This window comes from Chlorocebus sabaeus, chromosome X (assembly GCF_047675955.1).
Source record: "Chlorocebus sabaeus isolate Y175 chromosome X, mChlSab1.0.hap1, whole genome shotgun sequence".
Lineage (NCBI taxonomy): Eukaryota > Metazoa > Chordata > Mammalia > Primates > Cercopithecidae > Chlorocebus > Chlorocebus sabaeus.
This window is the reverse complement of record NC_132933.1, coordinates 44,735,952-44,759,137: the sequence shown is the minus strand read 5'-3', so window position 1 is coordinate 44,759,137 and position 23,186 is coordinate 44,735,952. Positions and strand designations below refer to the sequence as shown.

At 37.6% G+C, this 23,186-nt stretch overlaps 1 protein-coding gene across 6 annotated transcripts in view; it reads left to right on the top strand.

Annotated features, from left to right (window-relative positions):
• Window positions 1–23,186, top strand: part of COL4A5 (collagen type IV alpha 5 chain) — a 280,778-nt gene that overhangs the window by 157,863 nt on the left and 99,729 nt on the right. For all 6 annotated transcript variants that reach the window (XR_012091918.1, XM_073013468.1, XM_007992530.3 and 3 more), the window contains exons 21-26: window positions 12,774–12,947; window positions 13,277–13,360; window positions 17,302–17,394; window positions 18,795–18,865; window positions 19,173–19,364; window positions 20,551–20,719. Coding sequence is in view for 5 of the 6 variants with exons in the window: in XM_073013468.1 (XP_072869569.1) it covers window positions 12,774–12,947; window positions 13,277–13,360; window positions 17,302–17,394; window positions 18,795–18,865; window positions 19,173–19,364; window positions 20,551–20,719 (783 nt within the window). In the remaining variant the exon portion in view is untranslated. The remainder of the gene's footprint in view (window positions 1–12,773; window positions 12,948–13,276; window positions 13,361–17,301; window positions 17,395–18,794; window positions 18,866–19,172; window positions 19,365–20,550; window positions 20,720–23,186) is intronic.

Sequence of the window (23,186 nt, the reverse complement as noted above, 5' to 3'; positions counted from 1 at the left end):
TTCACTTAGAAGTGGGAGATAAACAATAGGTATGCATGGACATAAAGATGGAAACAATAGACATAGGAGGCTCCAAAAGTTGGGGAGATTGAAAAGCTACTTATTGGGTACATAGTCACTAGTCACTATTTGAGTGATGAATTCACTGGAAGCCTAAATGCCACCATCATGCAATATGCCCCTGTATTACTAACAAAGCTGCGTATGTACTTCCTGAATCTAAAATAAAAGAGAGACATTTCATATGGATAAATAGATAAATCATATCACAATGATTTAAAATTTATGAATATGTATCTAACAATATAGCTTTGAATGTTTAAAGTGAAAACTGATAGTGTATGGGAAATAAATTGACAAATCCCCAACATATCAAGTAGGTGAAAAATAAGGTTATAAATGATTTGAGCAACACAATTGAGCTGTATATATGGGGGAAAGAGAAATACTTTGTGTGCAGCAGAGAATATGCATTCTTTTTAAACATACATGGAATATTTAAAGAAATTCATTCTATTAGAACATAAAGAAATATTTAAAAATTACATGCATGTCATTCTCTGTGATCACAGTGAAATAAAATAACAAATTTACAACAAAATCACCAAAAATGTTTACAATTGTATATTAAGAAAAAATATAAATATTTCTAGACATAAAAAAGAAACAAAAGGAAATGACAGACTACCGAATGCTAAACAACAATGAAAGCACCTCATATCAAAACTCATTAATATAGCGAAATCAGTACTTTTCTCACAAAATCAGAAAGACTAAAACGAAATGACTTAAGTTTTTGAAAAAAGAAAGAAATGCAAACAGAAGGAAAAGCTTGATAAAGATAAAAATAAAAATTAATAAATAGAAAACAAACTAAAAATGTAATTGAATAGAGAAAAATAAAAGATATTTTGAGTGAGAAGAGTTTGAAATTAACAAGTTTGCAAATACAATCAAGATAAAAATGAAAAAAGGCACAAATATAATCAGTAAAGAAAAAGATCATCATTATAAAAATCAAATTTTAAATTACAAGAAAATTATAAATGTGTTAAAATATTTTAAATTTGGAAAAAATATAAATTTATCATGAAACAGGAAACAAATTAATTAAAAATGTTTTGAGAAAGTAGGAAACCTCAGTAGATCAATTACCATAGAATATTTTAAAATGTTAGATATCTCCATGAAAATGCATTGGTTGTATGGGTGGTTTTATCATTTTACAAACGAATTCTACCAAGCTGTCAAAAAGCAGATAATTCCTAAATTTTAAACTATTTTCAGGACATTAAAAAAAATAAAGTTGGTGACAAAACCAGTACCAGCCACTGCAAAAACATGCCAAATTTTAAAGACCATCGATGCTACGAAGAGACTGCAGCAACTAACGAGCAAAATAACCAGCTAACATCATAATGACAGGATTAAATTCACACATAACAATATTAACCTTAAATGTAAATGTAAATGGGCTAAATGCTCCAATTAAAAGACACAGACTGGCAAACTGGATAGAGTCAAGACCCATCAGTGTGCTGTATTCAGGAGACCCATCTCACGTGCAGAGACACATAGGCTCAAAATAAAGGGATGGAAGAATATCTACCAAGAAAATGGAAAACAAAAAAAGTCAGGGGTTGCAATCCTAGTCTCTGATAAAACAGACTTTAAACCAACAAAGATCAAAAGAGACAAAGAAGGCCATTATATAATGGTAAAGAGATCAATTCAACAAGAAGAGCTAACTATCCTAAATATATATGCACCCAACACAGGAGCACCCAGATTCATAAAGCAAGTCCTTAGATACCTACAAAGAGACTTAGACTCCCATACAATAATAGTGGGAGACTTTAACACCCCACTGTCAACATTAGACAGATCAAGGAGACAGAAAGTTAAAAAGGATATGCAGGAATTGAACTCAGCTCTGCACCAAATGGACCTAATAGACATCTACAGAACTCTCCACCCCAAATCAACAGAATATACATTCTTTTCAGCACCACATCACACCTATTCCAAAATTGACTACATAGTTGGAAGTAAAGCACTCCTCAGCAAATGTACAAGAACAGAAATTATAACAAACTGTCGCTCAGACCACAGTGCAATCAAACTAGAACTCAGGACTAAGAAACTCAATCAAAACTGCTCAAATACATGGAAATTGAACAATCTGCTCCTGAATGAATACTGGGTACATAACGAAATGAAGGCAGAAATAAAGATGTTCTTTGAAACCAACGAGAACAAAGATACAACATATCAGAATCTCTGGGACACATTTAAAGCAGTGTGTAGAAGGAAATTTATAGCACTAAATGCCCACAAGAGAAAGCAGGAAAGACCTAAAATTGACACCCTAACATCACAGTGAAAAGAACTAGAGAAGCAAGAGCAAACACATTCAAAAGCTGGCAGAAGGCAAGAAATAACTAAGATCAGAATAGAACTATGATAGAGACACAAAAAACCCTCCAAAAAAATCAATGAATCCAGGAGCTGGTTTTTTGAAAAGATCAGCAAAATTGATAGACCGCTAGCAAGACTAATAACGAAGAAAAGAGAGAAGAATCAAATAGATGCAATAAAAAATGATAAAGGGGATATCACCACCGATCCCACAGAAATACAAACTGCTATCAGAGAGTACTATAAACACCTCTATGGAAATAAACTAGATAATCTAGAAGAAATGGATAAATTCCTGGACACATACACCCTCCCAAGACTAAACCAGGAAAAAGTTGAATCCCTGAATAGACCCATAACAAGCTCTGAAATTGAGGCAATAATTAATAGCCTACCAACCAAAAAAAGTCCAGGACCAGACGGATTCACAGCCGAATTCTACCAGAGTTACATGGAGGAGCTATTCCAATCAATAGAAAAAGAGGGAATCCTCCCTAACTCATTTTATGAAGCCAGCACCATCCAGATACCAAAGCCTGGCAGAGACACAAGAAAAAAAGAGAATTTTAGACCAATATCCCTGATGAACATTGATGCAAAAATCCACAATAAAATACTGGCAAACTAAATCCAGTAGCACATCAAAAAGCTTATCCACCATGATCAAGTGGGCTTCATCCCTGGGATGCAAGGCTGGTTCAACATATGCAAATCAATAAACATAATTCAACATATAAACAGAACCGTAGACAAAAACCACATGATTATCTGAATAGATGCAGAAAAGGCCTTTGACAAAATTCAACAGCCCTTCTTGCTAAAAACTCAATAAACTAGGTATTGATGGAACATATATCAAGATAATAACAGCTATTTATGATAAACCCACAGCCAGTATCATACTGAATGTGCAAAAACTGGAAGCATTCCCTTTGAAACCTGGCACAAGACAGGGATGCCCTCTCTCACCACTCCTATTCAACATAGTGTTGGAAGTTCTGGCCAGGGCAATCAGGCAGGAGGAAGAAATAAAGGGTATTCAATTAGGAAAAGAGGAAGTCAAATTGTCCCTGTTTGCAGATGACATGACTGTATATTTAGAAAACCCCATCGTCTCAGCCCAAAATCTCCTTAAGCTGATAAGAAACTTCAGCAAAGTCTCAGGATACAAAATCAATGTGTAAAAATCACAAGCATTCTTATACACTATCAACAGACAAACAGAGAGCCAAATCATGAGTGAACTCCCATTCACAATTGCTTCAAAGAGAATAAAATACCTAGGAATCCAACTTACAAGGGATGTGAAGAGCTCTTCAAGGAGAACTGCAAACCACGCTCAACAAAATGAAAGAGGACACAAACAAATGGAAGAACATTCCATGCTCATGCATAGGAAGAATCAATATCGTGAAAAAGGCCATACTGCCCAAGGTTATTTATAGATTCAATGCCATCCCCATCAAGCTACCAATGAGTTTCTTCACAGAATTGGAAAAAACTGCTTTAAAGTTCATATGGAACCAAAAAAGAGCCCGCATTGCCAAGACAATCCTAAGCCAAAAGAACAAAGCTGGAGGCATCACACTACCTGACTTCAAACTATACTGCAAGGCTACAGTAACCAAAACAGCATGGTACTGGTACCAAAACAGAGATATAGACCAATGGAACAGAAAAGAGGCCTCAGAAATAACACTACATATCTATAAGCATCTGATCTTTGACAAACCTGAGAGAAACAAGAAATGGGGAAAGGATTCCCTATTTAATAAATAGTGCTGTGAAAACTGGCTAGCCATTTGTAGAAAGCTGAAACTGGATCGCTTCCTTACACCTTATACAAAAATTAATTCAAGATGGATTAAAGACTTAAATGTTAGACCTAAAACCATAGAAACCCTAGAAGAAAACCTAGGCAATACCATTCAGGACATAGGCATGGGCAAGGGTTTCATGTCTAAAACACCAAAGGCAATGGCAACAAAAGCCAAAATAGACAACTGGGATCTAATTAAACTAAAGAACTTCTGCACAGCAAAAGAAACTACCATCAGATTGAACAGGCAGCCTGCAGAATGGGAGACATGTTTTGCAATCTACCCATCTGACAAAGGGCTAATATCCAGAATCTACAAAGAACTCAAACAAACTTACATGAAAAAAAGAACCCCATCAAAAAGTGGGCAAAGGATATGAACAGGCACTTCTTAAAAGAAGACATTTATGTAGCCAACAGACACATGAGAAAATGCTCATCATCACTGGCCATCGGAGAAATGCAAATCAAAACCACAATGAGATACCATCTCACACCCGTTAGAATGGTGATCATTAAAAAGTCAGGAAACAACAGGTACTGGAGAGGATGTGGAGAAATAGGAACACTTTTACACTGTTGGTGGGACTGTAAAGTAGTTCCACCATTGTGGAAAACAGGAAGGGGATCGTCACACACTGGGGCCTGTCGTGAGGTGGGAGGAGGTGTGAGGGTGGAGGGATAGAATTAGGAGATATACTTAATGTAAATGATGAGTTAATGGGTGCAGCACACCAACATGGCACATGGATATATATGTAACAAACATGCAAGTTTTGCACATGTATCCTAGAACTTAAAGTAAAAAAACAAAAACAAACAAAAGAAAAACACCAAAACAAAAAAAGCAAAAGGTATGCTATAAAATAACAACAAAAAAAGTCAGTTTAATAGCATTGATACTAAACAACTAAGGAGATAACACTAGCAATAACCAAGTCTATTTTATGAATGTAGAAGCAATAATCCTAAATATCCAGAAACATATTAAATTATATGATATTATGACCAAGTAGATTTTACTCCAAGATTGCAAGGATGGATTGAGGTTACTGTGATTGAGTACATTGACAGAGTAAAAGAAAACAGGCCAATAGATGCGGAAAAATCAGTCAATACAATTCAATACCCATTCATTTTTAAAAGAAAGCTAAACCTCTTAAACTAGAATTAAGACACATGGGGGGGGGCGGAGTAAGATGGCCGAATAGGAACAGCTCCAGTCTCCAACTCCCAGCGCGAGCGACACAGAAGACCGGTGATTTCTGCATTTTCAACTGAGGTACGGGGTTCATCTCACTAGGGAGTGCCGGACAATCGGTGCTGGTCAGCTGCTGCAGCCCGACCAGCGAGACCTGAAGCAGGGCAAGGCATCGCCTCACCTGGGAAGTGCAAGGGGGAAGGGAATCCCTTTTCCTAGCCAGGGGAACTGAGACACACAACACCTGGAAAATCGGGTAACTCCCACCCCAATACTGCGCTTTAAGCAAACGGGCACACCAGGAGATTACATCCCACACCTGGCCGGGAGGGTCCTACGCCCACGGAGCCTCCCTCATTGCTAGCACAGCAGTCTGCGATCTAACCACAAGGCAGCAGCGAGGCTGTGGGAGGGGCACCCACCATTGCTGAGGCTTAAGTAGGTAAACAAAGCCGCTGGAAAGCTCGAACTGGGTGGAGCTCACAGCAGCTCAAGGAAGCCTGCCTGTCTCTGTAGACTCCACCTCTGGGGACAGGGCACAGCTAAACAACAACAAAAGCAGCAGAAACCTCTGCAGACGCAAACGACTCTGTCTGACAGCTTTGAAGAGAGCAGTGGATCTCCCAACACGGAGGTTGAGATCTGAGAAGGGACAAATCTGCCTGTTCAAGTGGGTCCCTGTCCCCTGAGTAGCCTAACTAGGAGACATCCCCCACTAGGGGCAGTCTGACACCCCACACCTCACAGGGTGGAGTACATCCCTGAGAGGAAGCTTCCAAAGCAAGAATCAGACAGGTACACTCACTGTTCAGCAATATTCTATCTTCTGCAGCCTCTGCTGCTGATACCCAGGCAAACAGGATCTGGAGTGAACCTCAAGCAATCTCCAACAGACCTACAGCTGAGGGTCCTGACTGTTAGAAGGAAAACTATCAAATAGGAAGGACACCTACACCAAAACCCCATCAGTACGTCACCATCATCAAAGACCAGAGGCAGATAAAACCACAAAGATGGGGAAAAAGCAGGGCAGAAAAGCTGGAAAATCAAAAAATAAGAACGCATCTCCCCCGGCAAAGGAGCGCAGCTCATCGCCAGCAATGGATCAAAGCTGGACGGAGAATGACTTTGACGAGATGAGAGAAGAAGGCTTCAGTCCGTCAAACTTCTCAGAACTTAAGGAGGAATTACGTACCCAGCGCAAAGAAACTAAAAATCTTGAAAAAAAAGTGGAAGAATTGATAGCTAGAGTAATTAATGCAGAGAAGGTCATAAACGAAATGAAAGAGATGAAAACCATGACATGAGAAATACGTGACAAATGCACAAGCTTCAGTAACCGACTTGATCAACTGGAAGAAAGAGTATCAGCGACTGAGGATCAAACGAATGAAATGAAGCGAGAAGAGAAACCAAAAGAAAAAAAGAAGAAAAAGAAATGAACAAAGCCTACAAGAAGTATGGGATTATGTAAAAAGACCAAATCTACGTCTGATTGGGGTGCCTGAAAGTGAGGGGGAAAATGGAACCAAATTGGAAAACACTCTTCAGGATATCATCCAGGAGAACTTCTCTAACCTAGTAGGGCAGGTCAACATTCAAATCCAGGAAATACAGAGAACGCCACAAAGATACTCCTCAAGAAGAGCAACTCCAAGACACATAATTGCCAGATTCACCAAAGTTGAAATGAAGGAAAAAATCTTAAGGGCAGCCAGAGAGAAAGGTCGGGATACCCACAAAGGAAAGCCCATCAGACTAACAGCAGATCTCTCGGCAGAAACTCTACAAGCCAGAAGAGAGTGGGGGCCAATATTCAACATTCTTAAAGAAAAGAATTTTCAACCCAGAATTTCATATCCAGCCAAACTAAGTTTCATAAGTGAAGGAGAAATAAAATCCTTTACAGATAAGCAAATGCTTAGAGATTTTGTCAACACCAGGCCTGCCTTACAAGAGACCCTGAAGGAAGCACTAAACGTGGAAAGGAACAACCGGTACCAGCCATTGCAAAAACATGCCAAAATGTAAAGACCATCGAGGCTAGGAAGAAACTGCATCAACTAACGAGCAAAATAACCAGTTAATATCATAATGGCAGGATCAAGTTCACACATAACAATCTTAACCTTAAATGTAAATGGACTAAATGCTCCAATTAAAAGACACAGACTGGCAAAGTGGATAAAGAGTCAAGACCCATCAGTCTGCTGTATTCAGGAGACCCATCTCACATGCAGAGACATACATAGGCTCAAAGTAAAGGGATGGAGGAAGATTTACCAAGCAAATGGAGAACAAAACAAAGCAGGGGTTGCAATCCTAGTCTCTGATAAAATAGACTTTAAACCATCAAAGACCAAAAGAGACAAAGAAGGCCATTACATAATGGTAAAGGGATCAATTCAACAGGAAGAGATAACTATCTTAAATATATATGCACCCAATACAGGAGCATCCAGATTCATAAAGCAAGTCCTTTGAGACTTACAAAGAGACTTAGACTCCCATACAATAATAATGGGAGATTTCAACACTCCACTGTCAACATTAGACAGATCAACGAGACGAAAGTTAACAAGGATATCCAGGAATTGAACTCATCTCTGCAGCAAGCAGACCTAATAGACATCTATAGAACTCTCCACCCCAAATCAACAGAATATACATTCTTCTCAGCACCACATCACACTTATTCCAAAATTGACCACGTAATTGGAAGTAAAGCACTCCTCAGCAAATGTACAAGAACAGAAATTATAACAAACTGTCTCTCAGACCACAGTGCAATCAAACTAGAACTCAGGACTAAGAAACTCAATCAAAACCACTCAACTACATGGAAACTGAATAACCTGCTCCTGAATGACTACTGGGTACATAACGAAATGAAGGCAGAAATAAAGATGTTCTTTGAAACCAATGAGAACAAAGATACAACATACCAGAATCCCTGGGACACATTTAAAGCAGTGTGTAGAGGGAAATTTATAGCACTAAATGCCCACAAGAGAAAGCAGGAAAGATCTAAAATTGACACTCTAACATCACAATTAAAAGAACTAGAGAAGCAAGAGCAAACACATTCAAAAGCTGGCAGAAGGCAAGAAATAACTAAGATCAGAGCAGAACTGAAGGAGATAGAGACACAAAAACCCTCCAAAAAATCAATGAATCCAGGAGTTGGTTTTTTGAAAAGATCAACAAAATTGACAGACCACTAGCAAGACTAATAAAGAAGAAAAGAGAGAAGAATCAAATAGACGCAATAAAAAATGATAAAGGGGATATCACCACCGACCCCACAGAAATACAAACTACCATCTGAGAATATTATAAACACCTCTACCGAAATAAACTAGAAAATCTAGAAGAAATGGATAATTTCCTGGACCCTTACACTCTTCCAAGACTAAACCAGGAAGAAGTTGAATCCCTGAATAGACCAATAGCAGGCTCTGAAATTGAGGCAATAATTAATAACCTACCAACCAAAAAAAGTCCAGGACCAGATGGATTTACAGTTGAATTCTACCAGAGGTAAAAGGAGGAGATGGTCCCATTCCTTCTGAAACTATTCCAATCAATAGAAAAAGAGGGAATCCTCCCTAACTCATTTTATGAGGCCAACATCATCCTGATACCAAAGCCTGGCAGAGACACAACAAAAAAAGAGAATTTTAGACCAATATCCCTGATGAACATCGATGCAAAAATCCTCAATAAAATACTGGCAAACCGGATTCAGCAGCACATCAAAAAGCTTATCCACCGTGATCAAGTAGGCTTCATCCCTGGGATGCAAGGCTGGTTCAACATTCGCATATCAATAAACATAATCCAGCATATAAACAGAACCAAAGACAAGAACCACATGATTATCTCAACAGATGCAGAAAAGACTTTTGACAGAATTCAACAGCCCTTCATGCTAAAAACGCTCAATAAATTCGGTATTGATGGAACTTACCTCAAAATAATAAGAGCTATTTATGACAAACCCACAGCCAATATCATACTGAATGGGCAAAAACTGGAAAAATTCCCTTTGAAAACTGGCACAAGACAGGGATGCCCTCTCTCACCACTCCTATTCAACATAGTGTTGGAAGTTCTGGCTAGGGCAATCAGGCAAGAGAAAGAAATCAAGGGGATTCAGTTAGGAAAAGAAGAAGTCAAATTGTCCCTGTTTGCAGATGACATGATTGTATATTTAGAAAACCCTATTGTCTCAGTCCAAAATCTCCTTAAGCTGATAAGCAACTTCAGCAGAGTCTCAGGATACAAAATTAATGTGCAAGAATCACAAGCATTCTTATACACCAGTAACAGACAGAGAGCCAAATCATGAATGAACTTCCATTCACAATCGCTTCAAAGAGAATAAAATACCTAGGAATCCAACTTACAAGGGATGTTAAGGACCTCTTCAAGGAGAACTACAAACCACTGCTCAGTGAAATAAAAGAGGACACAAACAAATGGAAGAACATACCATGCTCATGGATAGGAAGAATCAATATCGTGAAAATGGCCATACTGCCCAAGGTTATTTATAGATTCAATGCCATCCCCATCAAGCTACCAATGAGTTTCTTCACAGAATTGGAAAAAACTGCTTTAAAGTTCATATGGAACCAAAAAAGAGCCCGCATCTCCAAGACAATCCTAAGTCAAAAGAACAAAGCTGGAGGCATCACGCTACCTGACTTCAAACTATACTACAAGGCTACAGTAACCAAAACAGCATGGTACTGGTACCAAAACAGAGATATAGACCAACGGAACAGAACAGAGTCCTCAGAAAGAATACCACACATCTATAGCCATCTGATCTTTGACAAACCTGAGAGAAACAAGAAATGGGGAAAGGATTCCCTATTTAATAAATGGTGCTGGGAAAATTGGCTAGCCATAAGTAGAAAGCTGAAACTGGATCCTTTCCTTACTCCTTATACGAAAATTAATTCAAGATGGATTAGAGACTTAAATGTTAGACCTAATACCATAAAAATCCTAGAGGAAAACCTAGGTAGTACCATTCAGGACATAGGCATGGGCAAAGACTTCATGTCTAAAACACCAAAAGCAATGGCAGCAAAAGCCAAAATTGACAAATGGGATCTAATTAAACTAAAAAGCTTCTGCACAGCAAAAGAAACTACCATCAGAGTGAACACCCAACCTACAGAATGGGAGAAAATTTTTGCAATCTACTCATCTGACAAAGGGCTAATATCCAGAACCTACAAAGAACTCAAACAAATTTACAAGAAAAAAACAAACAACCCCATCAAAAAGTGGGCAAAGGATATGAACAGACAGTTCTCAAAAGAAGACATTCATACAGCCAACAGACATGAAAAAATGCTCATCATCACTGGCCATCAGAGAATTGCAAATCAAAACCACAATGAGGTACCATCTCACACCAGTTAGAATGGCAATCATTAAAAAGTCAGGAAACAACAGGTGCTGGAGAGGATGTGGAGAAATAGGAACACTTTTACACTGTTGGTGGGATTGTAAACTAGTTCAACCATTATGGAAAACAGTATGGCGATTCCTCAAGGATCTAGAACTAGAAATACCATATGACCCAGCCATCCCATTACTGGGTATATACCCAAAGGATTATAAATCATGCTGCTATAAAGACACATGCACACGTATGTTTATTGCGGCATTATTCACAATAGCAAAGACTTGGAATCAACCCAAACGTCCATCAGTGACAGACTGGATTAAGAAAATGTGGCACATATACATCATGGAATACTATGCAGCCATAGAAAAGGATGAGTTTGTGTCCTTTGTAGGGACATGGATGCAGCTGGAAACCATCATTCTTAGCAAACTATCACAAGAACAGAAAAGCAAACACCGCATGTTCTCACTCATAGGTGGGAACTGAACAATGAGATCACTTGGACTCGGGAAGTGGAACATCACACACCGGGGCCTATCATGGGGAGGGGGAAGGGGGAGGGAATGCATTGGGAGTTATACCTGATGTAAATGACGAGTTGATGGGTGCTGACGAGTTGATGGGTGCAGCACACCAACATGGCACAAGTATACATATGTAACAAACCTGCAAGTTATGCACATGTACCCTAGAACTTAAAGTATAATAATAATAATAAATGAAAAATAAAAACTTGAATTAAAAGAACGTTACCTTAACTTGATGAATCTATCTGCAGGACTGTATGGGAAATGTCATGCTTTGTGGTGAAACATCAGGAACATTTTTATTCAAGTCAGAAATAAGATCAAGATACTTAGAGTTACCAATGCTGTTTGTCCTTAAAGTGGAGATCCTAGCCCATGCACTAAATCTGGAAGAAAAAAATGGTTGTAAGAATGGGGAAAAAGCCCAAATTTCAGTTATTCAGAGACCATCTGATTATCTACCAGAAAGCTTTAAAAAATCCATTGACAAATTCCCAGATCTTAAAGAGAGTATGTGTGCAAGATGGCCAGATCTGAGCAGCATACTTAATTTGCCTTCCTCTTCACCAGCAAACATGTAAGAGAAAAAAATACACTTCACAATTGTAATAGTATTAAAATGCACAGTAGTTATAAAACAAACCCATGAATAACCCCAACAATACATGTGTAAGACTTCTTTGCAGAATTTTGTAAATTATTATTAAATAATATAAAATTACTAAATAAATGAATAAACTTAATTATTACTCGATGTGAAAAACCAATATTATAAACAGTTGATTCTACCAAAAAATAATCTTTAAATTCAAATTAATCCCATTCAGAATCCCAATCAGTTTTTGAAAATGAAACTGACAAGTTGATTCTAAAATTTATTTAGAAAAGTAAATTTGTAAGTGTAGTGAAGATGGTTTTAAAAAAGAACAAAGATGAGCATATTTTCCTTTGCAGTTTTGGAAACATTATTAAGTTATAGTAACTAAAATGTGTGTTAATGGTGCATGAATCACCAGTGTAACAGAAGAATGTCCAGAAACAGAGCCATGTTTATATGGGAACTTCGAAATACCTTTTTATGTTGTTAATGACTTTCTGGTATTTTTAAGATTATCAGATCATAGTGTCAAAGGATGGGGTTACTAGTAATTTCCAAAAGTAATAAAGCTACTTTAAATTATTATTTCCTACCCTCAAACTGTTACTTACATTCTTTGAAATTTTTCAGCCTTTTTTTCAGAGTTTTGAATCTCCTAGAAAAAAAATAATATAACCAGAATTATATGTTAAAGGAAGATCTTATCATTATCTAATGTCTCAATGATAACTAAAGTAACATCTCTAAGATGAGATCATTTTGATCACTTTTTTGAATCTTAGGGGCTGCAGTTGTGGGTCCTCCTGGCCCTCCTGGATTTCCTGGAGAAAGGGGTCAGAAAGGTGATGAAGGACCACCTGGAATTTCCATTCCTGGACCTCCTGGACTTGATGGACAGCCTGGGGCTCCTGGGCTTCCGGGGCCTCCTGGCCCTCCTGGACCTCACATCCCTCCTAGTAAGCTATATTTTTCTCCTATTAAGTTCTATTTTTGTTTTTGTTTATTTTGTTTATAAGTAACTCTAGCTAAAGGTTGGCCTCATTTGTTGCATTTCTGATATCTAAGAAATTCTACTACTGCTTCTACTTTTTGGGTTTTGGTAGTTCTTGGATGTTTACATTTGCTCTTCAAATAGTATTTATCAACAGTGTTATATTTTCCTTTTGCTTATAGGTACTTGTATTTCTTCAGAGAAGTAACTGAAAAGCTTGTCAGGCTTTCTTTTGTTTAATCTTCTTGATATTTCACAACAATTAGCTTGCTATCCTTTCTTTATCTTACTCAGGTGATGAGATATGTGAAGCAGGCCCTCCAGGCCCCCCAGGATCTCCAGGTGATAAAGGACTCCAAGGAGAACAAGGAATGAAAGGTTTGATCTCCAGACATATTCATTCCTTCATTTTCTTCATTCTTTCAAATCATCAGCAAAATCCCCTGTATCATCCGTCACACCTTAGCCACTGATTCCCATGGTCATACCCCAAGACCATCTCATTACCAATAGTGTTATACTTACATGATCTTGGTTTCATGCATCCCATTTTTTGCATCGTTCTCTTCTTTCTAGCTTACTACCTGTAGTAACCTGACTCCAGCAATACTCCAACCCCACTGAGACCTAGCAACTTTGACTAATGCTTAACTTTTTGATGTCCTTTCTTCCCTCTTAACCTAGCTTAAATTCCATTATCAATCACTGTAATCAATTCTATTCATAAATCCATGATTCCTTTCCCCTTCTCTCACTTCATTATACTCACTTGGAACAAAAGCATTATCCAAATTTCCACATTTTCTGAGCCTGCACTTTTTCTTCTCTTCTCAAATTTTAGCAGTTCCTCCCCTATTCTGACCTTGCTTCCTATTTCACTGACCAATTAAAGCAGTAACAAGAGAACTTTCACAGATTGCCACCACCATATTTACTTACCTACTTGTGCCTGTGCTCATAGTCTCCCTTCCTGCATATAACTGTTACTGCTCCTATCTAAAGCCAGTTGTTCTGTTTATACAATAGATTCCATTTTCTCTTATTTTCCCAAGGATTTTTTTCCAGCAATTTTTGCCTCTCCCACATCACCAATTTTTTCCCTCTCTATTCAGTCATTCCCAGGAGCATACAAATATGCTTTTTTCACCTATCTAAGAAAAGTAGGGTAATCCTACATTCCCTGCCAGCTGGTTCTCTATTTTTCTATTCCCATTTGCAACAAAACTTCCTAAGAATTTTCTACTCTCCTCTTGTTTTCTCTTAAACATACTCCAATCAGGATTTTATCCCCTCTTCCCCCAACTCCCCACTGCCTACCACTCCACAAATGCTGGTCAGTTGCCAGCAGTCTATATCCTGCTAATCCAAATGTCAGGTCTGTCCCTTTTTTGCTTGCTTTTTGCCTTCTTTAAACATTTGCATCCCTTGGCTTTCAGTACATTACATTTCTTGTTCTTTTTCATTCCTCTGTGGTGTACATATGTGTGTGTGCGTGTATGTGTATCCATCTAATTACCATCTAAACCAAAATATAGAACATTTTCAGGACCCTGGAAGACTCTTGTACTCCCTACTCAGTACCCCCCAAAGGTAATCACTATTTTATCCTCTGGCATATATTAATTTGCCTAATCTTGAACTTTGTATACATGGAATTATACTGTATGAGCTCTTTTATGTCTGGTTTCTTTAGCTAGATATAATATATGTGAGATATATCTATGTTTTTGTTTGTTGCAGTATTTTTCCAACATTCTTTGGTTTTCCACTGCACATTACCTCAGTATTCTAGTGTTGATGGACATTTGGTCTGGAGCTATTGTGAATAAAGCTGTCATAAATATTCTTGTACATGTATTTTTTGTAGGACATAAACACTAATTTTTATTGGAGATATATCTGGAAATTGAATTGCTGGATTACAGGGTAGGTGTAGGTTTTGTTTCATAGATATTACCAAACCATGTTCCAAAGTGATTTTTGTTATCATTTGCTTAGTGACTTGATTATGAACTACTTTCTTTTGGTTTTTATATTCTCTTTTGTAAAGTGCCTGTGTTTATCTTTAATTTTATTATTGGATATATGTATTAAAACTATCTTCTCTTTTGTTAACTTTTGTTTAACAAAAGTTGCTAATTAAATGAAATCAAATTAATCAATGTCCTGTTTTATCGTTAGTACTTTTTATGCACCGTTTTAGAAATCTTTACTTACCTCAAAGGTCTTATGATATTCCTCTGTGTTTTCTTCTAGACACTTTATTGTTTACCTTTCGCATTTTGATCTTTCTTCAATTAATTTTTGTGTGTAGTTTGGAGTAGGGATCAAAGTTCATTTTTCCCATATGGATGTCCAGTTGAGTCAGTACCATAGAACAAAAGATCATCAATTATCCCAATGAATTGCATTAGCACTTTTTTTGTAGATCATATGACCATATGTGTGTAGGTCTGTTTCTGACTGCTGTATTCTCTTCTGTTGTTTCACTAGTCTCTCCTTGCACCAATACGATACTATCTTAATTACTGTGGCTTTATTGTAATTCTTGGATATTCTAGGTTCTTTGCATTTTTGTATGCATCTTAGAATTATCTATCCAACTTTTAAGTTTAAAATGCTCCAAGATTGAATCCTTGTTCTTCTTTTCTATCTAAACTCATTTATTCAGTCTCGTGATTGTTAATACCACCTAATTGCCCAGGACTTCCAAATTTATGCCTCCTATCCAGATATAACTCTTTTCCTCTAGATTTGTGTATCCATTTGCCTAGTCAACATTTTGAATTTGACATCCTGATCAAACTGAAGTCTTGATTTCTGCCACCTCCTCCCCATAGTTGCTCCACTCACATCTTATGCTTCTTACTTAAAAAGCAGGCCACTTTAGTCTTCTAGTTGCTCATGCTGAGAACCTTGGAGTCATCCTTGATTCCCCTCTTCTTTTGTATTTCATATATGATCCATGAGAACATCCCATTGGTTCTACTTTCAGATATGTCTATAATCTAACTGGTTCTCATCATTTTCATTGCAGTCACTCTGGGATGAGCTACCACCATCTCTCTCCTAGATCGTTGCAACAGTAGCCACTTAAGTGGTTACCCTGTTTCCATCATTGCCTTTAGAGGCTATTAACATAGCAGCTAGAGTCATCCCTTAAAAACTTAAGTTATAACAAGTTGCTTTTATAAAAAAAATTTTCTACTAGATTCTCATTTCACTCACAGTAAAAACCACAGCCTTTATGTTTCTTATATGCCTATATGCCATTTGTTGTAAACTGTCAACTTTCTGACCTTGTTCCCCTCCCTCATTCTGCTCTAGCAATCTGGTCGGCTTGCTGTTCCTTGTATATACCAAACATGGCTATTCTTTCTGCTTGGAATGTTCTACACTCTTATGCACATGTCATGTCCTTTAAGTTTTATCACATATCAACTTCTCAATCAAGTCTATCCTGACTACCCTATTTAAAATTGCAACCCCCTACCCTTCCCTGAGTATAGTTTTATCATATATCAACTTCTCAATCAAGTCTATCCTGACTACCCTATTTAAAATTGCAATCCCCCACCCTTCCCTGGCATACTCAATACCACTTATGTAGTTCTGTTTTTTCCTATAAAAATAATATCTTTTAAAGCATATTAAATATTTAATATATATTTAATTTTTTTTAGAAAGGGTCTTGCTCTGTCACCCAATCTGGAGTGCAGTGGTGCAATCACAGCTCACTGCAGCCTTGATCTCTTAAGTCTCAAGCAATCCTCCCACCTCAACCTCCTGGGTACCTGGCGAGTACCTGGGTACCATGCACCACCATGCCTGGTTAATGTTTTTATTTTTTCTGTAGAGATGGGGTTTCGCCATGTTGGCCAGGCTGGTCTCGAACTCCTGACCTCAAGCTATCTGCCTGCCTCAGCCTCCCAAAGTGCTGGGGTTACAGGCATAAGCCACTACACCTTGCCTATACTTAATATTATATTAAAATATTTCATATATACATTTTGATAATTCATTTCCTTTATTGATTATTATCCCTTTCCCCTGGTAGAATGTGAGGCATGTAGACCTGAATTTTTATCCATGACTTTTATCTTTTGCTCACCAGTGTAACACAAGCATCTGGAACAGTTCTTGGCACACAGTAAGCACTCAGCAATTTATTTGTCATAAATTGATTCAGGATATAGGCTTCTCCAATCACACCATTAAGTGGAAATGCTGTCCCTTAGTGCTGACATTTTTAGAACCAATCTATTGAAGGTATATGTATCCCTTTCAGTAACATTTGTTTGTTATTATGATTTCACTAGGTGACAAAGGTGACACTTGCTTCAACTGCATTGGAACTGGTATTTCAGGGCCTCCAGGTCAACCTGGTTTGCCAGGTCTCCCAGGTCCTCCAGGTAAACCATTCTGCCTCAGGGCAACCTTCTAAATATTTTTTGGCTAGATTTTGTAGAGCTTATACTTTTAGAATGTTACCAGTTTCTCATTTTTATAGCTAGTCACTCATATCTATAAATAATTAAGTATGAAATGCCTCTATTTGTTATCAAATTAATTATACTCTTGTTTCTAATATCTGAAGCTACCAACATTTTCTATTAAAGCATTTTGACAATATAATTTCAGGAAATATATCTCCCCCATTTTCCATATGAAGAAGAAAATCACTTATACAGAGTCAGACTTCTTTTTTCCAGAATACTGAGAGAAAAGTTCATAATACCTAGCCCCTGAATATAGTTTCCAGTGGCAGAGATTCCAGTCATTGGGGATGTATCACATGTTGTCGTTCAGGAATAGGGGTTCTATCGGAGTTTGACAATCAACTGCCAGTATTCCTCTCTCTATATATAACTCATCTATCCCCCTTTCCAGTCAAAACTGTATGTGATATCTGTCAGATCCTCAACTGTTTCATTTAATTGCCCCTTAGGATATCCCAGTATTCTCTTGAAATTACATTTTATGTTGAGTCAGGGCTGGGAATAGAGACCAGATCTCTTACCTTTCTGTCTAGTGAGTCTATGAAGGACACCAATTCATTTGGGGTTTGGGAATACTTTCAAAAAATCTTGTAGACATTATTGGACGTTAGTAATCTAGCCTTGTACCTCTAGTCTCATGGTTCTCAAACTTGAAAGTGCATCACCTGGAGGGCTTTTTGAAGCCCAGACTGCTGAGCCTCACTCTCAAAGTTTCTGATTCAGTAGACCTGGATGAAGGCTCAAGAATTAGCATTTCTAATTAGTAGCCAGGTGGTGATGATGCCACTGGTTCAGGAATCCATTTGGAGAACCACTGCTTTAGTAATGTTTCCTCTAGTCTTTGGGCTGCAAATGTTTCTCATAAACCAAATTTCAGGGAATGACAAACCAAAGAAAGGACTGGTAAGGATCTACGAAAACTGCATAAGTCAGAACAAAGATATTCAGACCTTTTCATAATCTTTTTCTCCCTTTGGCAAATGAAAACATCATAGGAACCCAGGAAACGTTGTGCATAGTATTTGGTAGTTGCAAGGTCTGAGAAGGACTGCTTTGGAGTTGGAAGTTTCTTAGGATACAATATTGTATGCAACATGAAATGTTAAATTTATTTTAAAAAGGATGATTATCTCATTTTGAGAACATAAAAGGAAAATACAAATGTGACTTAAATGGGATTGAATGGGATTCTTATTTTAAAAACTTGACTTTCTGACTTGATGATTTCTGTATGAGCTTTGTCAGGAGTTCAAGCTCAAAGCTTACATTATTATATATGTGTGTGTGTGTGTTTGTGTGTGTGTGTGTGTTAGGATCCCTTGGTTTCCCTGGACAGAAAGGTGAAAAAGGACAAGCTGGTGCAACTGGTTCCAAAGGATTACCAGTAAGTTTTGAGTATATTATAAAACAAAAAGAAGTAGAAGGAAGGCATTTTACACATTGATTTTCAATTATTCATATACATACACACGTATATAATTTCATTTTTCTATTAAGTTGTACTTTATTTGATTCCTTGACTATTCCTGACTCATATGCCTCACTTGATTCAGCCCTTTGTACATTAAATGTTATTGGGTGGGTTGAAGGGGTAAACTGGAGAGAAGAAAATGTTAGAAAAAAAGAAACTGATTTTCTTTTTCTCTTTCTTCTTTTTCCACTCTTTCTCTTTTTTTCCTTACCCACTTCAGGGCATTCCAGGAGCTCCAGGTGCTCCAGGCTTTCCTGGATCTAAAGGTGAACCTGGTGATATCCTCACTTTTCCAGGAATGAAGGGTGACAAAGGAGAGTTGGGTTCCCCTGGAGCTCCAGGGCTTCCTGGTTTACCTGGCTCTCCTGGACAGGATGGATTGCCAGGGCTTCCTGGCCCGAAAGGAGAGCCTGTGAGTTGGTTTGATGTTTTTCGTTTTGTGATGTTAAATTTTCACTTAGAAATGTTTTCTAAGTTAATTCAAAGGATGGGCCTGATGCTGAGATAAACACCCAATCAATGCTTAAAACAGTGTGACCATACAGTAATGGCACATGGTTACTGAATGTGTAGGGTTTCTTCACTACTGTTTTCTTTTACTTGTTTTATAAACTTATTTTTCTTAACCCTTTAATATTGAATAATATTTTCTATGAATAGGTGGGCAGGAGGTTAAGATGCTTATGAGACAGTATAAGGGTCCCCATCTCTTAACCCCCACATATCTTTCCCTGGGTTTATTTAAACCTCATGACTGGGTATGGTGGCTCACGCCTGTAATCCCAGCACTTTGCATGGCCGAGGTGGGCGGATCGCCTGAGGTCAGGAGTTCGAGACCAGCCTGGCCAACATGGTGAAACCCCGTCTCTACTAAAAACACAAAAATTAGCCGGGCATGGTGGTGGGCACCTGTACTCCCAACTACTCGGGAGGCTGAGGCAGGAGTTTCACTTGAACCCGGGAAGCAGAGGTTGCAGTGAGCCTAGATTGCACCACTACACTCCAGCCTGGACAACAAGAGCAAAACTCCATCACAATAAATAAATAAATAAACCTCATAACCAGCAATTTAACTTGTTTCTCTCTCCCTCTCTCTGTCTCTCTCTCTGTCTCTCTCTCTCTCTATATATATACACACACACACACACATATATATAGTAAGCTTAGAGATCAGTACAAGTAGATAGCCATGTTCAATGTGCCACAGAACTGAAAGATTTAACATAAATGAACAATCTTATTTTGTACATAGCACACAGCCCAGGATATTTAGGTAGGAAGTGATATTTTATAATGTTATCTAGACTATAACCCTTCTGACTTACACTAAAATGTAAGCTGCATAAAGTCAGAGTTTTTTTGTATTTTTGGTTTTCTGTTGTATCACCAGCACTTGACACATAGTAGGAGCCCAAAAATATTTGTTGGAAGAATGAGTAAGTGGAATGATCACACATACCATCCCATAATACCACTCACTTATATAGCTTTTAAGAAGAACTATTTATGGCTATAGCCTTTCCCCAGTTGTATTCAGTACCAACCTACAGATAGTTGTTGTATCTATATGTTTCTGTATTAAACTTTTCCCTTTTTAGGGTGGAATTACTTTTAAGGGTGAAAGAGGTCCCCCTGGGAACCCAGGTTTACCAGGCCTCCCAGGGAATATAGGGCCTATGGGTCCTCCTGGTTTTGGCCCTCCAGGCCCAGTAGGTGAAAAAGGCATACAAGGTGTGGCAGGAAATCCAGGCCAGCCAGGAATACCAGGTAAGTCTACTGTGTTTTGTTTTAAATTTGGTGCTAAAAAACAGAAATTTATTATGTTTTGGCTACTCATGGCTTCCTTTCCCAAGAGGTGTGATTCCCTGGCCATTTATATTTGAACTCTTCAGAGCATCTTAGCAAGGGATCACAATGTTTTTTGTAAGGGGGTTTCTCTTTAAATCTTCTCTGACTGTTTCATTGTTACTGTTAATTTTGTTCTTTTAAGTACATGATACATAATGCAAAGTTTACTAAATAATTATAGCTGAAACACACAGGTAACTACCACACACATCAAAAAATATAATGTTACCAGCATCCTAGAAACCCCTAACCTTTTCTCCCTGTCATTTCCTAATCACAAGTCCCTTCTTCCTCTACTGTCTTGACTTTTACATAATTTTCTTCCATTATCCCTCTATTTTGTGACCTCTGTATGCATTTTTAAACAGAGTATTTTAATTTTGTTTCTTTTTGAACTTCATGTTAAAGGAATCATAGGGTGTTTTCTATATTAACTTTTTGTGTGGCTATATATAGTATGTTAATTTTTATTGCTATATAGTATTTCATTGTACGTATGTTTGTGTGTGTGTGTGCGTGTGTGTGTGTGTGTTTTACAGTTGATTGATCCATTCTATTGCTAATGGTCAATTGGGTTATTTACAGTTTGGATCTATTATGAATAATCCTTCTGTGTACAGTCATATAGATAGGTAGATAGATAGATCCCTATATCTCTTTGTGTTCATGTGCTCACACTTCTCTAGGGCAAGAGTTGGCAAACTACAGAACTACAGTCCGTGGACCACATCCAGCTTACCACCTGTTATAAATAAAAGTTTTATGTGAACACTTCCCCAACCATTCACCTTTGTCTGTGGTTGTTTTTGCACTACAACTGAAGAGTTGAGTAGTTGCTACAGAGACCGTATGGTCCACAAAGCCTAAAGTATTTACTCTGGTCCTTTACACAAAATGCTTACCAATACCTGGGCTAGGGTATGTGTTTAAGATTAGCATTTTCAAAGCATAGGATAAGTGCATCTTCCACTTGAGTGGATAATTACAAACTATATCCAGACCAATGGTACCAATTTTTAACTACCACAAGCAGTGTTGAACATTTTATGTTGATTTACATCCTTGGAAACATTTTGTATTGTCAGACTTTTACCTTTTTGCCAATCTGTTGAGTGTGATATTTTGCATTTCTCTGATTATATTAAAGTTTAGCACCTTTTCATGTGTTTATTGGTCATTTGAATTTGCTTTTGTGAAATGCCTAATCAAGTACTTTGACCAATTTTATATTGGATTTTTTTATTGATTTAGAAGAGTTCTTTATATATTCTGTGTATTAGTTCTTAGTTACCTATGTATTTTGTGAAAAGAAATCTTTACCTATTGTGGCTTGCTATTTTTACTCTGTATGGTGTCTTCAATGAGCAGAAAACAACTTTTACATCATCAAAATTATCAATCTTTTCTCTCATGGTTAGTGCTTTTTGTGTCATGTTTAGGAAATCTTTTTTTTTTTTCTTGAGCCCATTTCAAGTTCATGTTTCCATTAATAAGAAGTAGATACACTTGAACTTTGCACGTGTAAAACCTAAATATACCTATTAGCCAAAAGAAGTATTTTCCTTGTTTACTACAGTTTGATTTTTAATGCTCTTTTGGCCTACATTTTAAAAATACTTATATATTTAACACCTGTTTAGGGTTTTCTAAAATGGATGGACAGATGGGTATGGTAGGTAGATAGATAGATAAACAGATAGATAGATAAGAGGTGATTTATTATGGGAATTGACTTACATGATTATAGAGGCTGGGAAGTCCCACAGTAGGTCACCTGTAAGTTGAAGAACTAGGGAAGCCAGTAGCTTGGCTCAGTCCTAGTCTGAATGCCTGAGAACCTGAGTGGCTGCTAGTGCAAGTCCCAGAATCTGAAAGCCAGAGAACCCGGAGTTGTGATGTCCAAGGGTAGGAGAGGATGGGTGTACCAGTTTCAAAAGAGAGAGAGCAGTGAATTCACCTTTTTTTCTGCCTTTTTTGTTGTATCCGGTCCCTCAGCTGATTGGATGGTACCCACACACATTGGGTGAGGGTCGATCATCCTTATTCATTTCACTGATTCAAATGTCAGTCTCTTTTGGAAACAGCCTCACAGACATACCTAGAAATAATGCTTTACCAGCTATATCAGTATCTCTTAATCTAGCCATGTTGAAACCTAAAATTAACCATTATACATCTTGAATCATGGAAGTCCTTAAGGCTGTCATATCCTTTTTCTTTTTGAATTTCTATCCTTCTGTTTTATATCTTTCTTGAATATATAGTGGAAGATTGTTTTTCTTGTGAATTTTTGTTAGTTTACATTTTCAAAACATTACTGATAGTTTTCTTTTTTGTTTTTAATTAAAAAGAGACCTTTAGTCAAGTAAATACTTCTCATTTACCA